This window comes from Dromiciops gliroides, chromosome 1, assembly GCF_019393635.1.
Source record: "Dromiciops gliroides isolate mDroGli1 chromosome 1, mDroGli1.pri, whole genome shotgun sequence".
In the NCBI taxonomy this organism is placed as follows: Eukaryota; Metazoa; Chordata; class Mammalia; order Microbiotheria; family Microbiotheriidae; genus Dromiciops; species Dromiciops gliroides.
Genome location: NC_057861.1, coordinates 504,951,503 through 504,974,138, shown reverse-complemented (window position 1 = coordinate 504,974,138; position 22,636 = coordinate 504,951,503). Strand labels below are relative to the sequence as shown.

The 22,636-nt window shown below is 38.1% G+C and overlaps 1 protein-coding gene across 2 annotated transcripts in view; it reads left to right on the top strand.

Moving 5' to 3' along the window:
• TOP3A (DNA topoisomerase III alpha) overlaps positions 1 to 22,636 on the top strand; it is a 44,085-nt gene that overhangs the window by 4,278 nt on the left and 17,171 nt on the right. The window contains exons 3-10 of one of the 2 annotated variants that reach the window (XM_043977758.1): positions 1,281 to 1,354; positions 5,659 to 5,734; positions 6,490 to 6,598; positions 8,040 to 8,183; positions 8,433 to 8,603; positions 9,036 to 9,136; positions 12,489 to 12,563; positions 16,248 to 16,330. In XM_043977758.1, the coding sequence (XP_043833693.1) occupies positions 1,281 to 1,354; positions 5,659 to 5,734; positions 6,490 to 6,598; positions 8,040 to 8,183; positions 8,433 to 8,603; positions 9,036 to 9,136; positions 12,489 to 12,563; positions 16,248 to 16,330 (833 nt within the window). The remainder of the gene's footprint in view (positions 1 to 1,280; positions 1,355 to 5,658; positions 5,735 to 6,489; positions 6,599 to 8,039; positions 8,184 to 8,432; positions 8,604 to 9,035; positions 9,137 to 12,488; positions 12,564 to 16,247; positions 16,331 to 22,636) is intronic. The other variant, XM_043977759.1, reaches the window with a different exon arrangement.

The window sequence follows — 22,636 nt, the reverse complement described above, 5'->3', positions numbered from 1 at the left end:
ATGTTGTTCCTAAGCTTCTTCCTATGATGAATAAAGCTGTTATTATGAACATTTTCACACAGATAGGTAATAATAATAATAATATTTATATAGCACTTACTATGTGCCAGGCACTGTGCTAAGCACTTTACCATCATTATCTCATTTGATCTTCACAATAACTGCTAGTTAGGTGCTCCTATTTTACAAATGAGGAAACAGAAGCAAAGAGAGGCTCACACAACTGTATGTATCTTAAGGCCAGATTTAAACTTAGGTCTTCTTGATTTCAGGCCCAGTACACTGCCCAACAAGTCATTTTTCTTCCTTTCAGTAGTTATGTTGTTTTCTTTTCTTTTCTTTCTTTTTTTTTTTGTGAGGCAATTGGGGTTAAGTGACTTGCCCAGGGTCACACAGCTAGTAAGTGTTAAGTGTCTGAGGCCGGATTTGAACTCAAGTCCTCCTGACTCCAGGGCCGGTGCTCTATCCACTGCGCCATCTAGCTGCCCCAGTTATGTTGTTTTCTATATTTGAATATACTAGTGTTTCTAGAACATAAATAGAAAGTTAATAAATATATGCAAAGTAATTAATACAAGGTAGTTTGGAACTACTAGCAGTTGTTGGGATCAGGAAAGACCTCATACAGAAGATAATGCTTGAGCTGCATCTGACCATCTCCATTATGTCGAAGAATTCCTAAATGATGGGAAAGATTAGTTTGCAGAGTTGTGAAATACAGTAGTGACAAGAGTGGTGATTTTTATTAGTATTCATTGAAGAATATCTGGAAAAAGATTTATTCTAATAGATCATTAAGCTTAGTAAAGCACTTTAGTTGTAATTACAACATATAATTGATAGAACCAAGAGAACAATTTATACACTAACAACAGTTTGTAAAAGCTAACAGCTTTGAAAGACTTAGGACCTCTGATCAACACAGTGACCAACCACAAATATACAGGTTTCATGCTGAAACATGCTCTACACCTCCAGATAGAGAACTGATGGATTCAGAATACAGAATGAGACAAATAGTTTCATTTTTGTTTTTTCTGAACATGACCAGCGAAAATTTATTTTCCTTGATTATACATGTTTATATGTATATGTGATTATACATGTAACTTATTTTTCTATGTATACATGATTAAACAGGTAACTTATTTATCTTGCTTTCTCAGTGAGTAGAAGGAAGAGAATTTGGACCTAAAAATTGAATTTACAATTTTTCTTATTTAAAAAAAGGAGATATACTGTAATCATTTTTTGTTCTCTCTTCCCTATCTGCCCCACAGAATGTAACCATGGTAATGACTTCTGTTTCTGGACATTTACTTGCTCATGATTTCCAGATGCCGTTTAGAAAATGGTCAGTACTCTTCCAGGTTGGGAAGAGGGAGGTGGGGGTGTTCTCACTTTGTAAAAAGTTGTGAAATACAGCAAAAATTCTAAGGGATCAAGTGAGTATAAACCTTTATGAAATACTTAGGGTTATCTTTAGTGTTTTGAGTTTTGTAATACTCACTAAGTTCTAGAGACTGCCCATAACTAAAATGGAAATTAGATTACACATTATGTAAAGGGTTTTAAGAATTTTGTTGCTGTATTTACTTTACTATCTTAAACATAATGTTACAGGGCGGCTAGGTAGTGCAGTGGATAAAGCACCGGCTCTGGATTCAGGAGTACCTGAGTTCAAATCCGGCCTCAGACACTTGACACTTACCAGCTGTGTGACCCTGGGCAAGTCACTTAACCCCCATTGCCCCGCAAAAACAAAACAAAACAAAACAAACAAACATAATGTTCCAAAGAGTATATTGATGCTTGTCTCAGATGGTGTTCTTGCCCCATAGGATTTGTTTACTCTAAAGCAAGAGAAAGGCAAAAATACCTCATCTATTGTTGTAGTGGTTTGGAATGTTGATTATTTTAGTGTGTGATTGACAATTCATTTCATGCTCTTGAACAGAACTAAGGCTCCTGTTTTTTGCAGAACTTCCAATTTCTATTTGGGGAGTTAAAGGGTTTTTAAAAAGCAGAAAACTTGAATCTTTTGGATATTTTTTTTTAATCCAGAGAATTTGTTTATTGAACTGAAGCAATTTTTTTTTAATATGGACTTAAAATGAAAGTTGGTTTTTATACTGGGGAGTCCTTGACAAGAATTCTGAAATTGAGCTGGGTTCTGCCCTGTTTCTGGCTTCTCTGTGGCAGTACCTTTTAGTGAGTGCTTCTGATCACTTACAGCACCCCTAGGTCTGGACTTTTTTCTCCCACCTTTCTGCCTTAGTTACCTTAGGCCTTCCAGCTGCTAAATAACTGTGAGTATTATGTGAGGCTCACATAAATTCATCTTCACTGTAATGTTAACTAGCTGCAGTTGCCATTTCCTTGGACAGAATTAGTTAAGAACCTAATAAAGGTTTTGTCTTCAGAAGGCCCCTAAAGAAAGACTCTGATGGGGCTGTGGCAAGAAGACCCACTTTAATACAATTTAGAATATGTTTCTTCTATACATTTAAGAAAAGCCTAGTCAGGGTGAAGAAATATCAGTGGCATGTAGAGAAGTATATCTCTGGGGCAGTTGGGCTTCTGAATATAAGCCAGTTCCCAAAAGTACTTATAGAATGAGCCATGAAGCCAGGAACACCTGAGTTCAAATCTTGCCTCTGACACATATTGGTTGTGTGACTCTGGGCAAGTCATGTAACCTCTTAGTAACCTTAAATGAGAAAGTTCTCTCAACTGATTTAGGTTGGTACCTTTCCTGAAACTAGAGAACTGAAAAGTGAAGTGACTTGTCCATATTTACACACCCAACTTTCTATCTATTTCGCTTTGCTGCCTGGCATTTCGTCGATACTTAATAAATGTTCATTGATTGATTACAAATAGTTCTCTGAATACTTTTTTTGTAGCTGGATACTTTCTTCTTAGGGGGAAAGCATTTTGGGGGGGGGGGGATGAGGGTTAAGTGACTTGCCATGGGTCACACAGCTAGTAAGTGTCAAGTATCTGAAGTCACATTTGAACTCAGGTCCCTCTGAATCCAGAGCCAGGGCTTTATCCACTGTGCTACCTATCTGTCCCTGGGAAAACTTAAAAAAAAATAATTTCTGTATTAGTCATGTTGTGAAAGAATCAGAACAAAAAGGAAAAACTTCAAAAAACAAAAAAAGTAGAAATAGTATGGTTCAATCTGCATCAAGATTCCACAGTTCTTTTTTCTGGATGTGGAGAGCATTTTCCATCATGAGTTGTTTGGAATTATCTTTATCATCATATTGCTGAGAAGAGTTAAGTCTGTCACAGTTGATCATCTCACAGTGTTGTTGATATTATGTACAATGTTCTCCTGGTTCTGCTCATTTCACTTAGCATCAGTTCATGTAAGTCCAGGTTTTTCTGAAATCTTTCTGCTCATCGTTTCTTATAGCACAATAGCATTCCATTACATTCATATACCACAACTTGTTTAGCCATTCTCCAACTGATGGGCATCCCCTCAATTTCCAATTCTTTGCCACCACAAAAATAGTCATTATAAATATTTTTGTACATGTGGGTCCTTTTCCCATTTTTATGATCTTTTTGGGAAAAAGACCTAATAGTGGTAATGCTGGGTCAAAGGGTATGCACAGTTTTATAGCCCTTTGGGCATGGTTCCAAATTGCTCTCCAGAATGGTTGGATCAGCTGACAGCTCCACCAGCAATGCATTAGTGTTCCAATTTTTCCACAGCTTCTCCAACATTTATTATTTTCCTTTTTTTGTCATATTAGCCAATCTGATAGATGTGAGGTGGTACCTGAGAGTTGTTTTAATTTGCATTTCTCTAATAAGTAGTTAGGGGTAAAACTTTTAATGCTGTAAGGTTTTGTTTGTTTGGTTGGGTTTTTTTGTGAGGCAATTGGGGTTAAGTGACTTGCCCAGAGTCACACAGCTAGTAAGTGTTAAGTGTCTGAGGCTGGATTTGAACTCAGGTCCTCCTGAATCCAGGGCCGGTGCTCTATCCACTGCGCCACCTTGCTGCCCCCGTAAGTTTGTTTTTATAAAGAATTTCCTTTTTTTAAAAAACAATCTCTTTTTTGCATTTCTGAATAGATCCCCTTCCCTAAACTTGTGAGTCAATCTTTCTCATGAAGATTTAAAAAGAGGGAAAAAAAAAAGTTTAGCAAAATATTTAGCCATTTACCTCTTGATGAACATCTATTTTGTTTCTAATTCTTTATTGTTATGTAAAGTGTTAGAAATATTTTGTGTACATAAGGTCTTTCTCTGTCTTTGACCTCCTAGCAGTAGTATCTTGTTATTAAAGGATATGCACATTTTGGTCAAGGATTAATTTTTTTTTTAAGTTTTTATTGAAGAGCAAATAGACACATTTGTACAAAAGTATTGGTTGCAGCTCTTTTTGTAATAGCAAGGAACTGGAAACTAAGGGGATACCCATCAGTTGGAGAATGACTGAACAAATTATGGTGTATGAATGTAATACAATATTCTTGTGCTATAAAAATGGTGGAGATAGTTTCAGAAAAATCTGGGGAGACTTGTATAAAGTGATGCAGAGTGAAGTGAGAAGAACCAGAAGAACAATTTATACAGCATTATAAAAACAAAACTTAGGGGCAGCTAGGTGGCACAGTGGATAGAGCACCAGCCCTGGATTCAGGAGGACCTGAGTTCAAATCCGGCCTCAGACACTTAACACTTACTAGCTGTGTGACCCCGGGCAAGTCACTTAACCCCAATTGCCTCACTAAAAAAAAACAAAAAACAAAAAACTTTGAAAGTCTTAAGAACTCTGATGAAAGCAATGGTGAACCTTGCTTCCAGAGAACCAAAGATGAAGCTTTTGATCTACATTCTGACAGAAAGATGATGGACTTAGGGCACAGTGAGACATAACATTTTTGACACAGCCAATGTGAGAATTTGTTTTGCTTGACTATACATATTTGTTAAAGGATTTTGTTTTTCTTTTGTACAATGATAGTGGATGGGAGGGGGAGAAAAATGACTCCTGTTAATTGAAAAAAAATTTGATGTAAAAAAGATACAATGTAAATATCCCCTCCAAGAAAGATAGAAAGAATAAGCTTTTATTGTGTAGTTTCATATTGCTTTTCTAGATGATGGGACCAATTTGCAACTCCAATAGCAGTGAATCGCTATGTCATATTTTCCCTACCAATGTTGAATTTGCCATTGTTGCCAATTTGATGTATATAAGTTGATATCTCAGAGTTGTTTAAATTTTCATTTCTTACTATTTGAGATGATGAAAAAATTTACAAATGGTTGTCCCTGGCATCATAGCTTGTTGATAAGGTTTTTTCTTCCTTTGATTACTGCCTATCCATATTCTTTGATCAATGAACTATTGGGGGACACCTTTTAATATCATACATGACAATTCTGTTTTTATATTTAGAGAGATGGTTCATTTGGAATTCATTATGGCAGATAGTTTAAGTTTTTGGTCTAACTGAATTTTATGCCAAACTGCTAGACAGCTTCTTAGCAGTTTTCATTTAATGACAAATTTCCTTTCCTAGTAATTTGTGTTCTTGACTTAATTGAAGACTACACTGTTTCATAGGTTTGATTCTAAATCGTACTTATCTGTCCCACTGATCTCTTTTTCTATTCCTGTTTGTTCTCTAGGCAGAGCTGCAACCCTCTTGTCCTCTTTGAAGCTCAGATTGAAAAATACTGCCCACAGAACTTTGTAGATATCAAGGTAGGAGAAACCTTTCAGAAGGCTTATCATGGAGGATCTTCAACGTTTACTGAGCATTGGTGATTTTGAACTTTAGGGCCCAAGAAACTTGTATTCTATCTTTTTAATAGAATAATCATAGAATTTAATAAAATACATTTTTAATAAATAAGTTATCAACAAAATAAGTTTTATCAAGGCCTTTTGTTTTTACATAAAAATCATTTCTGCATATAAGCCCAGGCTTCCATCCCCAAACTGAACCTGTCCTCATAACTGTGTTTGCTGCTCCTCACACAAGTCAGTCCATCTCTGAACTCTGAGCATATTCACTGCCTGGCTCTCTTGCCTGAAATGCTTTCCCTCCTTCCCTCCAGAAACCTTCCAGCTTTCTTGGCTTCTTTTAAGTCTCAACTGAAAATCCCACTTTTTGCCAGAAGCCTTTTTCCCCAGTCCTCCTTAATATTAGTGCTTTTCCTCTGAGGTTATCTCTAATTTATCCTATATGTTTTTGTTTGCCTATAGTATCCCACTATTATACTATAAAGGTCAGGGATTATCTTTTGCCTTTCTTTGTACCCCCAGTACTTAGCACAGTGTCTGGTACTTAGTAGGTGTTTAATAAATGCTTCTTGATTTTTTTGATTTATTGTCCTATTCCACTGCTCCATTGTTTAGTCTAATAATATAAATTATGGCAGTTTAATTTACTGGCTTAATTATTTGTCTTATGGGTTGTGCTATCAACAATTTTCTTTTCCAAATTCATATTTCAGAAAACCCTGGAGAAAGAGGCCAAACAGTGCCAGTCTCTGATAATCTGGACTGATTGTGATCGAGAGGGAGAGAACATTGGGTTTGAAATCATCCATGTGTGCAAAGCTGGTAAATAATGCCTCTGCATAACATTTGTTTTGTTTTGTTTTGGTTTTTGTCTTTTTGCAAGGCAATGAGGGTTAAGTGACTTGCCCAGGGTCACACAGCCAGTAAGTGGCAAATGTCTGAGGCCAGATTTGAACTCAGGTCCTCCTAAATCCAGGGCCAGTGCTTTATCCACTACGCCACCTAGCTGCCCCGCTACATAACATTTAAAAATTTAATGTATATCTCTCAAATTCTCCTAGTCAGCCACTAATTGCCTGAACTTTCCTGAATGCCCCCAGCTCTGATACTATGCTCATAATTTTGAGTTACTTTCTGTTTTGCTTTCCTTTTTGATATGTTATTCTTTATTTGTTTTCTAGAAGGAAGTTTTATTATTCCTTATTACAGTAGATAGTAAATTAGAGTAGAGATCACTGTACATGTCTTTTCATTTCAATCAAAAAAACTCTATTAAATTGGTAGATTACTATTGCTTCTCTATAAAGATATGTGAGGACAATCGAGATTATATCTCAGTAATAAGACTTGCCAGGAGCATCTTGGTTAATAGCTGATCCCAAAGATATCATATTTCTCCCTTCAGTTTCTAACATAGCCAGTTTCATTTTTAAAAAAAAATTAATATATTGGGGCAGCTAGGTGGTGTAGTGGATAGAGCACTGGCCCTGGAGTCAGGAGTACCTGAGTTCAAATCCGGCCTCAGACCCTTAACACTTACTAGCTCTGTGACCCTGGGCAAGTCACTTAACCCCAATTGCCTCACCAAAAAAAAAAAAAAGTTAATATATTCTGTGTTAACACAACAGACACTACCCCACAAAACCCAGCACACAATCTGTGTTCCCTAAACTCAACTGAGCAAAACTGCTTAATAGTATGATTGACCGATGTTACCCATTATTTTCCACCTTTGTAATTTTGTTTACAGAAACTTTAGTTGTTTGTTATAGACATTATCTGCTACATTTGAACATTTTTCCTGTTAACACAAAGTCTGGCTGCCTTTTTGTGTTGTCTTTGTTGTAGTAACACATCCAATTTAGAGAAAACAACTAGCTCGTTCTTTGTTTTTTCTTCTCCATAAAACCCATAAGACTCAGAGCTTACCTGTGTCATTCCATAGTTTATTAAGTGAAATAAAATGACTGTCGGGCAGCTAGGTGGCGCAGTGGATAGAGCACTGGCCCTGGATTCAGGAGGACCTGAGTTCAAATCCGGCCTCAGACACTTAACACTTACTAGCTGTGTGACCCTGGGCAAGTCACTTAACCCCAATTGCCTCAAAAAAAAATGACTATCAAAAAGTTGGATAAACATTAAACTCTTAAACTAGTTTTAATCCAGCCTTTTAAGAAAAATCTTACTTGTGAGGAGAGGATTGAATCAGGCTGTGGGATTTGAATCTGTTATCTGTTCCCTCTCTCTTTTTTTTTTCCTACAGTGAAACCAAATCTCCGAGTATTTAGAGCCCGTTTCTCTGAAATCACTGCACATGCTGTCAGGACAGCCTGTCAGCACCTGACTGAGCCTGATCAGAGAGTGAGCGATGCTGTGGATGTGAGACAGGAATTAGACCTGAGGATAGGTGAGAAGCTGTCCCTTTCTTAACAGATTCCTTTATTTTTCTCATTTGAGATCTGTGGTCACAGGCCAGAAATATCCCAGTCCTGTTTTGTTGTCAGGATTTGGGTAATGGTCCACTTTTGGGACATTGAAATATGCATTTGGTTGAGGAACCAAAACTAAGTTTAGCCAGAAAAGGAAATGTGCCACTGAAACACGATCTCAACATTCATTCTCTCCTTCTCCCTTGTTCTATTTCTTCCCTTTCCAGGTGCTGCCTTCACAAGGTTCCAGACCTTAAGACTTCAGAAAATCTTTCCAGATGTATTGGCAGAGCAGCTGATCAGTTATGGTAGCTGTCAGTTCCCAACATTGGGATTTGTAGTAGAAAGGTTCAAAGCCATCCAAGCTTTTGTGCCAGAGACTTTCCACAAAATTAAAGGTAAAGGAGGGGGGCAGCTAGGTGGCGCAGTGGATAGAGCACCTGCCTTGGAGTCAGGAGGACCTGAGTTCAAATGTGACCTCAGACACTTAACACTTACTAGCTGTGTGACCTTGGGCAAGTCACTTAACCCCAATTGCCTCACCCCCAAAAATTAAATAAATAAATAAAATTTAAAGGTAAATAATAAAGGTAAAGGAGGAATTTCGATATAGTGGTTGGAATGTGCATGGTCTGGGTGGGAAAAGAATTTCAACTAATCTTATTATGTTCAGCTGGTCTTGGATGCCATTTCCCAATGACAGGAAGCTCTTAGATTTTTCTAATCCACGGTCCTTTCACTCTCCCTTTAATTCCGTTTTGCTTTCTACCCATTTAACTATAACAATTTCGGTTTTATCTCTCCCTTCCCTTCCTGTCCTTCTAATGCAGTGACTCATGAGCATGAAGATGGCATTGTGGACTTCAGCTGGAAAAGACATCGTCTCTTTAACCATACAGCATGTCTTGTACTCTATCAGATATGCATGGAGGTAGGAAATCCTTTTTAAATCTCCATGATTCAAAACTAACAGACTGAACATTTTCATAACCACTTCTTCTGATTTGACAGAATGTTCTCTACAACTGTTACTATTTGATTTTACTGCATTTCTTCCAGTCCCAAGCATCAGGCTTCTACTTTTTTCAGTTCTGCAGATCAGGAATTCTCTGCTGAGAGTTTTGTGAACCAAGGGAACTGGAACTGCATGGAAATAGTTCTAGGAGAGGCATTAAGAAGGAAGGTCCTGCTTCTGTTCCCACAGATTCTTCCTTGAGCTGATCAGATCTTTGGGATTTTCAGGATTTAGGAGCAGATTCTAGAAGTCACAGATTGCCACTGAAACCTGCCTTCCTGAAGTAGGACACACTAAAGGCTAGCCAGAATGAGACTGTGGATCACGGTGGTGCTTAGACCAGTGGTTATAGAATCATAGATCTGGCATTGTGTAGCTGGAAGTGACCTCAGAGGTCATCTGCTTCAGACTCGCTCATTTTACAAAAGAGGAAAGTGAGGCCTAGAGAGATGAAATGAATTGTCCGGTCACACAGCTCGTTGGTGGCAGGACTAAGTCTAGTACCAAAAGCCACATCTTCAGATTCCATATATGGGGAAACATTTTTGAAAATGATTTGAGCCTTAAAATTTGAGATAGAGGAGCAGCTAGGTGGTGTAGTGGATAGAGCACCAGCCCTGGATTGAGGAGAACCTGAGTTCAAATCTGGCCTCAGACACTTGACACTTACTAGCAGTGTGACCCTGGGCAAGTCACTTAACTCCAATCCCCTCACCAAAAAAAAAAAAGAAAAGAAAGGAAATTGAAATAGGTACTCTATTTCTTATCAGTCAGTCAACTAGCATTTATTTAGTCATTTGGTTTTTAGTCTTTAAATCATAAAAGCATTTTATTTTCCAGTTACATGTAAAGATAGTTTTCAGTATTTGTTTTTGTTTTTTATGAGGCAATGAGGGTTAAGTGACTTGCCCAGGGTCACAGAGCTAGTGTCAAGTGTCTGAGGCCGAATTTGAACTCAGGTCCTCCTGAATCCAGGGCCAGTGCTTTATCCACTGTGCCACCTAGCTGCCCCCTCAACTTTTGTTTTCATAAGATTTTGAGTTCCAAATTTTTCTCTTCCCTCTCCAAGACGGAAAGCAATCTGATATAGGTTATATATGTATAATCACATTAAACATATTTCTGCATTAGCCACGTTGTGTAAGAAGAATCAGAACAAAAGGGAAAAACCTCAATAAACAAAAACAAAAACAGAAAACCAGTAGAAACAGTATGGTTCAATCTGCATTCAGAATCCACAGTTCTTTTTTCTGGATGTGGAGAACATTTTCCATCATGAGTCCTTTGGAATTGTGTTGCTGAGAAGAGCCAAGTCCATCACATCAACTAGCATTTATTAAATACCTACTATGTGCCAGGCAGTATGCTCAACACTTGGTTCCTTGTTCCACTAAACAATATATGACCTCAGACAGGTTATAGCTGCAGTGCCTTGGGCATAAGAAACACTTGAACAATCATTGGATTGAACTGAATTGTCATTTCTTGCCCCATTTTTTTACCTTGCTAAAAAGTGGGGGGAAATGAAATGCCTGATATTTTGAGTTTTTGGGATGGCCCCAAGGTATTATTATTCCCAGAAGTGTTTGTAGAAGTAAAATTAGATACAAATAAAGTAAACTTAATATATGAATCAAGCTTCATAATTATCTGCATTCTTGAATGGGGTGATCAAGGCTCTTCTCGATTCTGACCTTGGTTTCCTGGGCTCCTGCTGTTGCCTTCCATCTTCTCTAATGTATCTGATCCCACAAGGCTGGTAGGTTTCAAGCCATCTTAAATTGTCCAGGATCCTAGCACTGTATTTCTGGTGTCCTCACCCTTCAATCGCTGCCCTACCCCAAGACGGGACCACTTCTGTCAGAACACTGACAAGTCTTCCAGCCTGTTTACCAGAACTCCTGCTGGCTCTCTTTTTGTGTAATACTAGGCTGGATATAAGAGATTGCCATTAGTTGTCTTTGGATTTCTTGGTCATTATTTGCTCTGGTATCCTTTTTATATCCTTGCTGGAGTTTATGTGGTAGAGTGGGACTCTTCTTTAGCTTTTCATATTGTCTAGAAATACTGAGTTTGAGGTATCTAAAGGATATGACATTTCAGATAATCCCATAGAGATTTAAAAATAGAGCTCAGGATAAATACTAGTTCTAAAAACAGCGTCCCAAAATTCTTAATGCAGTTTTAAGCTTTGTCCCCACAAGTCTTAGTGCAGCTTCAACCCAGTCAGTGACCTCATCAACCTTAAAGTGCACTAAGACTTTTAGGACACTATATATAGATGCAGTACTTGAACTTATTTTTGGCTTCTTGCAATAATTTTTCTTTGATCTGGAACCTCTGGATTTTGAATATGACATTGCTGGGAGTTTTAATTTTAGTCACATTTTAGGAGATAATAGATATATAGATCTTGGTATAAACTACCTAGAGATGATGATTAACCCATGGGAGTTGATGAGGCCCCATACTGAGAAAGTGTAGAACAGAAATAGAAGGGGGCCCAGGACAGAGGCTTGGTATATCCTCACATGTAGGGAGTGTGATGTGGATGATAAACTAGCCAAGTAGACAGAGAAGGGGTCAGACAGGTAAGAAGAAAGTAATTTCACCGAAATTGAGAGGAAAGAGGAGAAGGTGATGAATAGTTCAATGAGAAGATTGAGGTTTGAGAATAGGCCATTGACTTTGGTAATTAGGAGGTCATTGGCACCATTGGAGAGAGCACTTTTAGTTGTAAGTGATCTCAGAGAGTTGAAAACCAAATGAAAGGAGAAATGGGAGCTTAAAATCTAGATACTTTTTTCTGGGAGTTTGACTGAAAAGGAGGAGAAAGGTTGAGGAGAAGGTATGGTCTAGTGAGGCTTTTTTGAGGGGGGGGGGGTGAGGTAATTGGGGTTAAGTGACTTGCCCAGGGTCACACAGCTAGTAAGTGTCAAGGGTCTGAGTCCAGATTTGAACTCAGGTCCTCCTCAATCCAGGGCTGGTACTCTATCCACTGTGCCACCTAGCTGCCCTACCAGTGAGGATTTTTTAAGGATAACAGGAGACGGATGGATTTGTAGGCAGCAGGGAAGAAGCCAGCACGTAGGGGAAGATTAGAGATGGGCAAAGGGAGCGGGGTGGTGGGGGTGATGATGAGGGACAGTCTATAAAAAAAGGATGGAGTGTGATCAAAGGAGCAGTTGGAAGGGACAGGATTCTTATCACCTCTTCATCAGGATACTGTAATAAAAGTACATTTGTTTTTTTCTTCTTGACTTTTCAGGATCCAGTAGCCACAGTGGTAGAAGTTGGATCTAAGCCGAAGAGCAGATGGAGGCCCCATCCTTTGGATACAGTGGTATGTGACATCTAGGTGGTATTAGCTAGCTTTTTTTTTTTTTAATTTTTTTTTTTTAAGTGAGGCAATTGGGGTTAAGTGACTTGCCCAGGGTCACACAGCTAGTAAGTGTTAAGTGTCTGAGGCCGGATTTGAACTCAGGTACTCCTGACTCCAGGGCCGGTGCTCTATCCACTGCTCCACCTAGCTGCCCCTAGCTAGCTTTTTAAATGCTAACTTCTGGTTTATTAGGTTACTAAGAAGTGGTATTTCACTGTCTTTTTGAAGGTAGAAATATGATTAAAGTATCAGAGCAAATCACAATTGATTGAACTCCACCCCTATATTCCTACCTCTAATATTTTTGTAAAGGTGAATTAAAATAAAATTCAAGACAAATTTGAAAGGAAGAGAAGTCACATAAACATTTAGCCTGAGAAAGTATGTTAAAAGTAGGGTGGCCTGGGCGGCGGCTAGGTGGCACAGTGCATAAAGCACCGGCCCTGGATTCAGGAGTACCTGAGTTCAAATCCGGCCTCAGACACTTGACACTTACTAGCTGTGTGACCCTGGGCAAGTCACTTAACCCCCATTGCCCCGCCAAAAAAAAAAAAAAGTAGGGTGGCCTTAGTAATGGTAGTGTGTTATGGACTAATTTCATATATGTACCTGAGCCTTAGTATTTTTTAGTGCTAGGTGGCATATCTACCTCTTTCTCTTGTGGCAAGTGAAATCTGAAATAACTGAGTAAACAAAGTTTCAAGCTTCTGAGCTTATCAGTTTATTAAGCAATATATGCCAATTGCATAACAAATTGGGACCGAGGCTCCTCAGCTTGGCACTAGACTCCAAACACAGGGGGAGACAAATTTTGATACATTAAAAGAAAACAATAAGATATGAACCGGGGCGGGGCAGCTAGGTGGCGCACCGGCCTTGGATTCAGGAGTATCCGAGTTCAAATCCAGCCTCAGACACTTGACGCTTGTGAGCTGCGTGACCCTGGGCAAGTCACTTAACCCCCATTGCCCCACCAAAAAAAAAAAAAGATATGAACCAGGGTTCAAGATGAGGTAATCTAATTTCTAATTGGAGGAAAGATTAGGGACTTTCCAAGTTGGGAGGGGGAGAGCAAACAGGTACAAATCTTTCTACTCCCTACCCCCATGTGTCTGTATTCGATCAAAAAACAAGGAACAGTAACTGATTGACCAGTATGGGGCCAGTTTTCAGATAAGATCTATGGAATGCTTGAGATGTGTAATTGTGAGAAAACTCTTTGCATCAGTCTTCTGATCTGACTGGATCTCTGGTTAGCCTAACCTAGATCCTTAATTAAGAGTCTCTATGAAGCCTGTAGCAGCAGCTTCTCATCCACTTAGGGCTAGGTTCAAACAATGCAATAAAGTTTTCTCACAATTCCTTATAATTGAATAAAGTTTTTTCACAAGACAGAAATTGGACTGGACACATAACTGAATAGAAAAGGAACTGGGTGGAGGCAGCTAGGTGGTGCAGTGGATAGAGCACCGGCCCTGGATTCAGGAGGACCTGAGTTCAAATCCGGCCTCAGACACTTGACACTTACTTAGCTGTGTGACCCTGGGCAAGTCACTTAACCCTCATTGCCCTGCCAAAAAAAAAAAAGAAAGAAACTAGGGCAGCTAGGTGGTGCAGTAGATAGAGCGCTGGCTCTAGAGTCAGAGGACTTGAATTCAAATCTAGCCTCAAACACTTACTAGCTGTGTGACCCTGGGCGAGTCACTTAACCCTGTTTGTCTCCCAAAGGGGGGGAGGGATAATGGGACTGAACTAGATGCAGAATTGAGTCACAGGATGGGGTCAGTTTGGTTCACACAATTCCCACAGTTCTCTCACCCCACAACTGTATACAGAAAACATGACACTCAAGTCTGGTTCTTCAGGTTCTTTATCCATTCTCTCCCCTTAGATTCAAGCAACATTGCCATAACTTCCTGAACCTTAACTTAAAGTCTTTTTTAAAGTTCACATTTAGTAGCCATATAGAAGTCCCCTTCTTCCTTTAACCTCCCTGCATAACTGAAAAAAGGAAAAAAAAAAGTCTTTTAAGAAATAACTGAGCTTCAAACACTTGAGACTAGCTGTGTGACCCTGGGCAAGTCACTTAACCCTCATTGCCCTGCAAAAGAAAAGAAAAAGAAATAACCGTAGGAAAGCAAAGTTCCATTTCCACATGTCCATACGAAAGTGTGCATCTCACTCTTCATCTGAGCCCCCTTCTAGTTCTCCTAATTGGGACCTGTTTGTTCTATAAGCATTCTTTTTTTGTGATTGTATTCGTATCATTCCTGGATACATCTTGGCAAGTATAATCATTCTTTTTTTTTTTTAATTGACTTATCTTGTTGTATAGCCCTCTCTGTCCCTACTCAATTGTCCCCTATAATAAAAAATTAAAAAGTGAGAGGGGAAAAAAGCAATTCAACCAAACTAATCAACACAGCAACTGAGTCTGATAGAATGTTCACTGTTCCATATCCCATAGTTCTTTGCACCCAACCCAAGGTCAAAGACAGACAAAAAGGCCCACAAAATCTAAAACTGTTCTTAAGTAATTTTCCTCTATGTGAATGTCTTATCTCCCATCTATATCATAAGTTTCTTGCAGACAATTACCATAGTTTCTTTCTCTGATGTATCTCCTATATAAGTTTTATACAACTAGGTTACTCGGTGTCACTAACAAATAATTTTATATTAGAAATTTTATCAGAAATGTAAGACTGGGACTTCAGAATAGGCAGAGTATTGTTGAGAGGTGGTTTATAACCTTAGTATGTTGTGTTTCCTTCTTTCTATGTGAAACTTCTTTTCCTTCTACTGATTGACCTTTCTTCCTGAATTAAAACTTTGTATCTTCCTCTTTCCTATTTTCCCCATTAGCCTAGCTGTAAGTAAAATTTCTTTTTTAACAAACATGTAACACAAGCTTCAATTACTTCCACTCCTTCCCTCTGACCCTGACTCACATATATATGTGTGTGTGTGTATATGTATATATGTATGTATATGTATGTGTGTATATGTGTATCTATGTATATATACACATACACACATTTAAACTATAAATCATCGAGACTAGACACACACACACATATATATGTATATATGAATGAATGAGTCAGGGATGTGATCTTTCCCATAGCTGATACATTATTGAATTATAACTATGCCATTTATTATTTAAGACACTTAAGAAATTCTATAGCCAATAAAATTGTTGTCTAAAAAATAATAATAAGTTTGTGATGCTGCATATCCATATCAGAAAATTTTAATAGGTTCTTTCAGCTTTCAGATGGCATAGTCTCAGGTTACTGTTCTTCAAACCTGCAATGTATTTTCTTAAAACCAGTAGTGGGGGCAGCTAGGTGGCGCAGTGAATAGAGCACCGGCCCTGGATTCAGGAGAACCTGAGTTCAAATCCGGCCTCAGACATTTGACACTTACTAGCTGTGTGACCCTGGGCAAGTCACTTAACCCCAATAGCCTCACCAAAAAAAACCCCAGTAGTGCATTTTATTTCTCAGTGTTTACAACTGTAAGAAAGTGATAGCTGCAGTGATGTTGATTAAAGACTATTTTTGAAAGGTGAATTTTCTAGCTGTTTTACTCTGATTCATGCAATATTTCCTAATGTGAAATTTTTTATTCACGTAACAGGAACTGGAGAAATTGGCTTCTCGAAAGTTGAAGATAAATGCCAAAGAAACCATGAAAATTGCCGAAAAGCTCTATACTCAGGGGTAGGTGTTGTGGATTAAAGAGATAAGGTTTAGTGTGTCTTTAGAAGGATTATATATTTAAGAAGCAAATTTTATGGTGAAACACCAAAGGACCATCTGGTTTTCGTAGCAACTCTCGTGTGCAGGGTGGGCCAAAAGTCACGAAGGAGTCTGATGTTTTTTGTTTTGTTGTTTTGTTTTGTTTTGTTTTTGTGGGGCAATGGGGGGGTTAAGTGACTTGCCCAGGGTCACACAGCTAGTAAGTGTCAAGTGTCTGAGGCCGGATTTGAACTCAGGTACTCCTGAATCCAGGGCCGGTGCTTTATTCACTGCACCACCTAGCTGCCCCAAGGGGTCTGATGTTTTAATAACTTTTTGAAAAGTATTTTTTCTTTATTTTTCACCATTTGCAAGATTTGATTTTTTACACATAATATAAATTCATTTCCTATATACACTGTATATGATGCTATGGTATCATAAATTTAAAACAAAAAATAAAGGAGTTATTAAATATTCGTGACTTTTGGCCCACACTGTAGAACTAAAAATGTAGTTTTTAATTGTTGTTTACCTTTTCCTCACTTTTATCTCACTTTACACATACTTCTTTATATAAAAGGTGTTATTTGCCAATTGCAAAATATTCTTATTAGAACTTGAGGGGCAGTTGTATATTTTATCTTAATTCAGGCATAACTATGGACTCAGAATTTCAGAACTTAAAGTGAACTTTATGCCTTTGCATAGGCTGTCCCACACATGTCCCTGAAATGTTCTTCATCCTCCCCTCTACATCCCCTGCCTCCTGTAAAGACTCAGCCAAAGTGACACCCCTTACACTTTGCCTTTCTTGATCTTCCCAGATGTTAGTTGTCTCACCCACCCCCACTCCGCAGATCACTTTGTATATATTTTGTAATAATTTACCCATATATGTGTTATCTCTTCCTCCTTCCTATAGAATATAAGCTCCTTTAAGGTAGAGACTGGTCTGTATTTGTCTTTGTGTTCTCAGGGCCTAAGACAGTTTGTGGTTTGTAAATAAGTCCTTAATAACTGCTTGTTGAATTGAATTGTTAAAAGATATTTTGTCATCTGAAAAATGAGGCAGTTGAAGGGCTCAGTGGTGGAATGGAAATACCCTTGGACTAGGAACCTGGGTTTGAATCCAGTGAGGCACCTGAGCATCTAACTGACATCCTGTAAAATGGAGGAAGTGGAGACTAGATGAGTTCTTAATTTGGGATCTCTGATTTTGTCTTTTGCTAACTTTATTTCAGTGAAATTGGTTTTCTTTGAAAACCTATGTATCTTAAGCATTTAAAAACACTATTCTCTGAAAGGATCCATAGGTTTCATAAGATTGCCAGACTGCTCCATGACAGACAAAAAGATAAGAACCTCTGGACCAGATCATTTTTTTTTTTAAAGATTTACTAATGAGTTTATTGGATTTCTAAATGTAATCAAGCAATTTTTATTCTTTTGCAGAAAAAAAGATACCTGATATTTGCATAGTCTCTTTTTTTGTATGTGTGTGGGGGGCAATGGGGGGTTAAGTGACTTGCCCAGGGTCACACAGCTAGTAAGTGTCAAGTGTCTGAGGCCAGATTTGAACTCAGGTACTCCTGAATCCAGGGCTGGTACTTTATCCACTGCACCACCTAGCTGCCTCTACATAGTCTCTTCTTACAGAAAATTTGAAAAAACATAACTGATAAAGATAACTGAAAGAAGAGAGTAGAAAGGAAAATACATTTTGATACAGCTGAATAATGCACAAAAAAAAGAATGCTGAAAACACATGCTTAGAACAGTTTTATTCTCCTCTTGTCAAAGGCAACCATGTGCACTATTCTGGATATGCCAGAAACCTTGTTGAAAAATACACAGGTGTACACATAAAATACACAGCTGAGAGCAGAGGAAAAAAACCCCAACAAACAGTGGATGATCTCTGGTCTAGAACAGAGGTTCTTAGCCCTTTTGGTGTTGTAGATCCCTTTGGCAATCTGGTGGAGCCTATAGAGCCCTTATGGAAATGTCTTATTTTGGAAATTCATAATTAAAGGAAATGTTTTATTTTAGTTAGAGGAAAATAAAATGCAATTTTCCCCCCATCCAAATTCATAGACCTGAAATCTATTCGAAGACCCCAGGTTAAGAACCCTTGTTCTATAAATTCTGTAATTCTATCAACATTACACAGTTTAATCAATGATTATAGCATAGATTTGTGTATAAAAATGAATAGACATCTTGCCCCCAACCACTTAGCAGCAAGATTGCCCATGCTGGGGCTTTGATAGCACTCAACTAGTAGTAACTAAATTGGCACAGACAAATGGACCTCTCTTTTCTCCCCAACCTTTGGGTCACCCTGTCATAAGCCACCTATCTGCCTTAGAATGAAAGAGTCTATTTTTGTCAGTAGCAACCAAAATGACTTTTAGACATAGTTCAGGATGTTAGGAGCTTATCGTATGCATGCTCCACCCCTAACTTCCCACTCAAGGCCACAGGAGAAACATCTACCCCCAAATATTTGATAAGGGATCATTCTGCCAACCCTGCATTGACAACCTTTGGCTGGTCAGACCAATTATCAAATGTAGCCAAGCTAAAGAAGATGGAATATAAGGAAGACATGAATTCTATGGATATGTGTGTTTGGGGGTGGGGAGGGTTAGGGTATCTTTTAGATGAAGAGCACTTTTTCTTTTGGACTGGATCATCTTTAAGGCCTCTTCTAACTCTTGTATTAAATCACAGAGAGGTTAAGTGAATGGTCCAAAATCTCAGTCAGTATCCAGGCTGAAAGTGTGAGCCAGAGATGCTCACTTGCTATCCACTATGTTTCCTATTGTCACATGTATTTCTTTTTTCTTTTTTTTCTTTTTTTTTTGTCACATGTATTTCTAAGCTGGCCTTTACTTATTTGAATAAGATGACTTGATGAAAATACCTGCTGCTTTTCACCACATTAGGAAACTATACCATATCACTGAGATCTTAGAGCTACCTGAACTAAACTTGTTCAATGTTAATATATCTTTTCCTTAAAAAACATGTTCCTTCTTTGTACTTGCCTCTTTCTGCCATTGGCACTGCCATTTACTTAGTCACTTATGTTTGTAACCTTGGTGCACTTTGTTTCCTCTTCTTACCTCATAAATCCGGTTAGTTGCAAATCTTATCAATTCTACATTCACAATTATGTCTTATGTCCATTTTTTCCTTTCTGTTTCCATTGGTACCCACCCAGTTAGGTTCTATTGTAATAGCCTTCTGTGAGACTTCCTGCTAATTCTACTCTCTCTCCACTCTATCTATTCTTCATAATGGTGCCAGATTACTCTTGCTCACGTATGTATCTGATTGTCAGGTCCTCTGCATAAAATCCTTCACATGTTTTTGTTTTCTTTTTTCCAGTCCAGATCTATCATTTCATCAGTTGTAGGGATCTTTCCAGTGAGGGTTCTCCCTCCACCAATTCTGTGTTCTCTAGCTGTCATCTTAGAGGGTTGCTTAAGGAAATGCTGGGAAATTGAGAAGTTAAGTGGCTTGCTTAGGGTTACTTTGTTGGTAGGTATCAAAGGCAGGATTTGAACTTAGTTTTCTTTTGTTTGTTGATTTGATTTAATTTAATAGTATTTATAAAAGTATTTTTTCCAATTGCTTGTAAAGAGAATTTTCAACATTTACTTTTTGGAGGGGGCAGCTGGTGGCACAGTGGATAAAGCATAGGCCCTGGATTCAAGAGGACCTGAGTTGAAATTCGGCCTTAGACACGACATTTACTACCTGTGTGACCCTGGGCAAGTCACTTAACCCTCATTGCCCCACCAAAAAAAAATCATATTTTTGAGAAAGATTTTGAGTTCCAAATTTTTTCCCTCCCTTCTCCAAGATAGAAAGCAATCTGATATAGGTTACACATGTGCAATTATATAAAACATTTCTACATTAGTCATATTGTGAAGAAACAGAACAAAAGGAAAAAACATAAAAACAAAAAAAGTGAAAAGTATGCTTTGATCTTCATTCAGAGTCCATCAGTTTTTTTCTCTAGATGTGGATAATGTTTTCCATCACAAGTCTTTTGGAAATGTCTTAGATCATTGTATTGCCTAAATCAGTCATATGTGATCATTGTACAATGTTATTGTTACTATGTACAATGTTCTCTAGTTTCTGCTCATTTCACTCAGCATCAGTTCATGTAAATCTTTTCCAATTTTTCTGAAATCCTCCTATTCATCATTTCTTATAGCACAATAGTATTCCATTACATTCATATACAACGGTTTGTTCAGCCATTTCTTGGTTAATGGGCATCCCCTCAACTTCCAATTTTTTGCCATCACAAATAGAGGTGCTATAAATAGTTTTGTACATGTAGGTTCTTTCCCCATTTTTGTGATCTTTTTGGGATACAGACCTAGTAGTGGTATTGCTGGATTAAAGGGTATGCACGGTTTGATTACCCATTGGCCATAGTTCCAAATTGCTCTCCATGATAGTTGGATCAGTTCACAACTCCACCAACAATGAATTAGTGTCCCAGTGATCTCACATTTTCTCCATCATTTACCATTTCCTTTTCTGTCATATTAGCCAATCTTGACAGGTATAAAGTGGTACCTCAGAGTTTTGTTTTGTTTCTGTTTTTCTTTTTTGTTGTTGTTGTTGTTTTACAAGGCAGTTGGGGTTAAGTGACTTGCCCAGGGTCACACAGCTAGTAAGTGTTAAGTGTCTGAGGTCAGATTTGAACTCAGGTCCTCCTGAATCCAGGGCTGGTGCTCTATCCACTGTGCTACCAGCTGCCCCCTCAGAGTTGTTTTAATGTACATTTCTCTAATCATTAATGATTTAGAGCATTTTTTCATATGACTATAGATAGCTTTGACTTCATCTGAAAACTGCCTGTTCATATTCTTTGATAATTTATCAATTGAGGAATGACATGTATTCTTATAAATTTGACTCAATTATCTATAAATTTGAGGAATGAGGCCTTTGTCAGAGATATTTGCTATTAAAAAATTCCCCTAGTTTTTTTCCTTTCCTTCTAATTTTGGTTACATTGGTTTTGTTTGTACAAAAAGCTTTTTGGTTTAATATAATCTAAATTATCCATTTTGCTTTTCATAATGCTCTTTATCTCTTGTGTCATAATTCTTCCCTTCATAGATATAACAGGTAAACTATTCCTTGTGCTCCTAATTTGCTTCTGGAATCACCCTTTTTTCTAAATCATGTACCCATGTTGACCTTATCTTGGTACATGATGTGAGATGTTTGTCTGTGCCTAGTTTCTGCCATATTATTTACCAGTTCTCCCAGCAGTTTTTGTTAAATAGTGGAGCTAATGTGCTTTTGACTCAAAGGTTGACACTCTCAGGGTAGCTAGGTGGTGCAGTGGATAAAGCACTGGCCCTGGATTCAGGAGGACCTGAATTCAAATCCAGCCTCAGATACTTGACACTTACTAGGTATGTGACCCTGAGCATGTCACTTAACCCCTGTTGCCCCGCAAAAAAAACCCCCAAAATAAAAAACAAAACCTCTCTTCATTACACCACTCTGATTCTTGGTAATTCTCCATCATCTGTCAATTAAAGACCAGATTCCTTCAGCTGGTATTCAAGACTCTTCCTCCTTATCTTACCATACTCTCAGTTGCTAAACTAAGCTGGATTTGGAATTTCTTACCATCATTCCTTTAATAAAGTTGTGTTTTGAAATTTTGCCTGGAATGCTTTTTCTCACCTACTGAAATCCTAACTGTACTTTAAGGCCCATTCCATATGCCATCTCCTTCACAAAGACTTTCCTGATCTCTCCCCATCTTACTACTAGGTAGCACTGATTTTTTTTTCTCCCTTGAACTTCACAGACCACTTTGTACTTTTTGTAGACTCCATTCCTCTGCAAGAATGTAAGATTTATGAGGGAAGGGACTTTTTAATTTAATTTTTGTATATTTGCCACTCAAGTTTTACCCCAGTGTCTTATCATGAGATAGACATGACCCTGACCTTTTCAAAGGCTTTGTGGGCCATTGGAGCACAAGCTTTGGCAGGCCTTACTAAGGTGGAAAGTTATAATACACATACGATATATTTGTTGTCCAAAGATTATTCTGGCTCAATTTGAAGAGGCGTAACATCATGTGGGCTACAGAATGATTTTTTTTTCTGCCTAAGCAGCTTTTAAACATTGCTAAGTGCTAGAGTGACTGCGGTCTTCATCCTTAGATAAATGCCCTGATAAAATCACAGATCTTTAAAGTATTAGGATACTATTTCGTGTCTTCCTAGC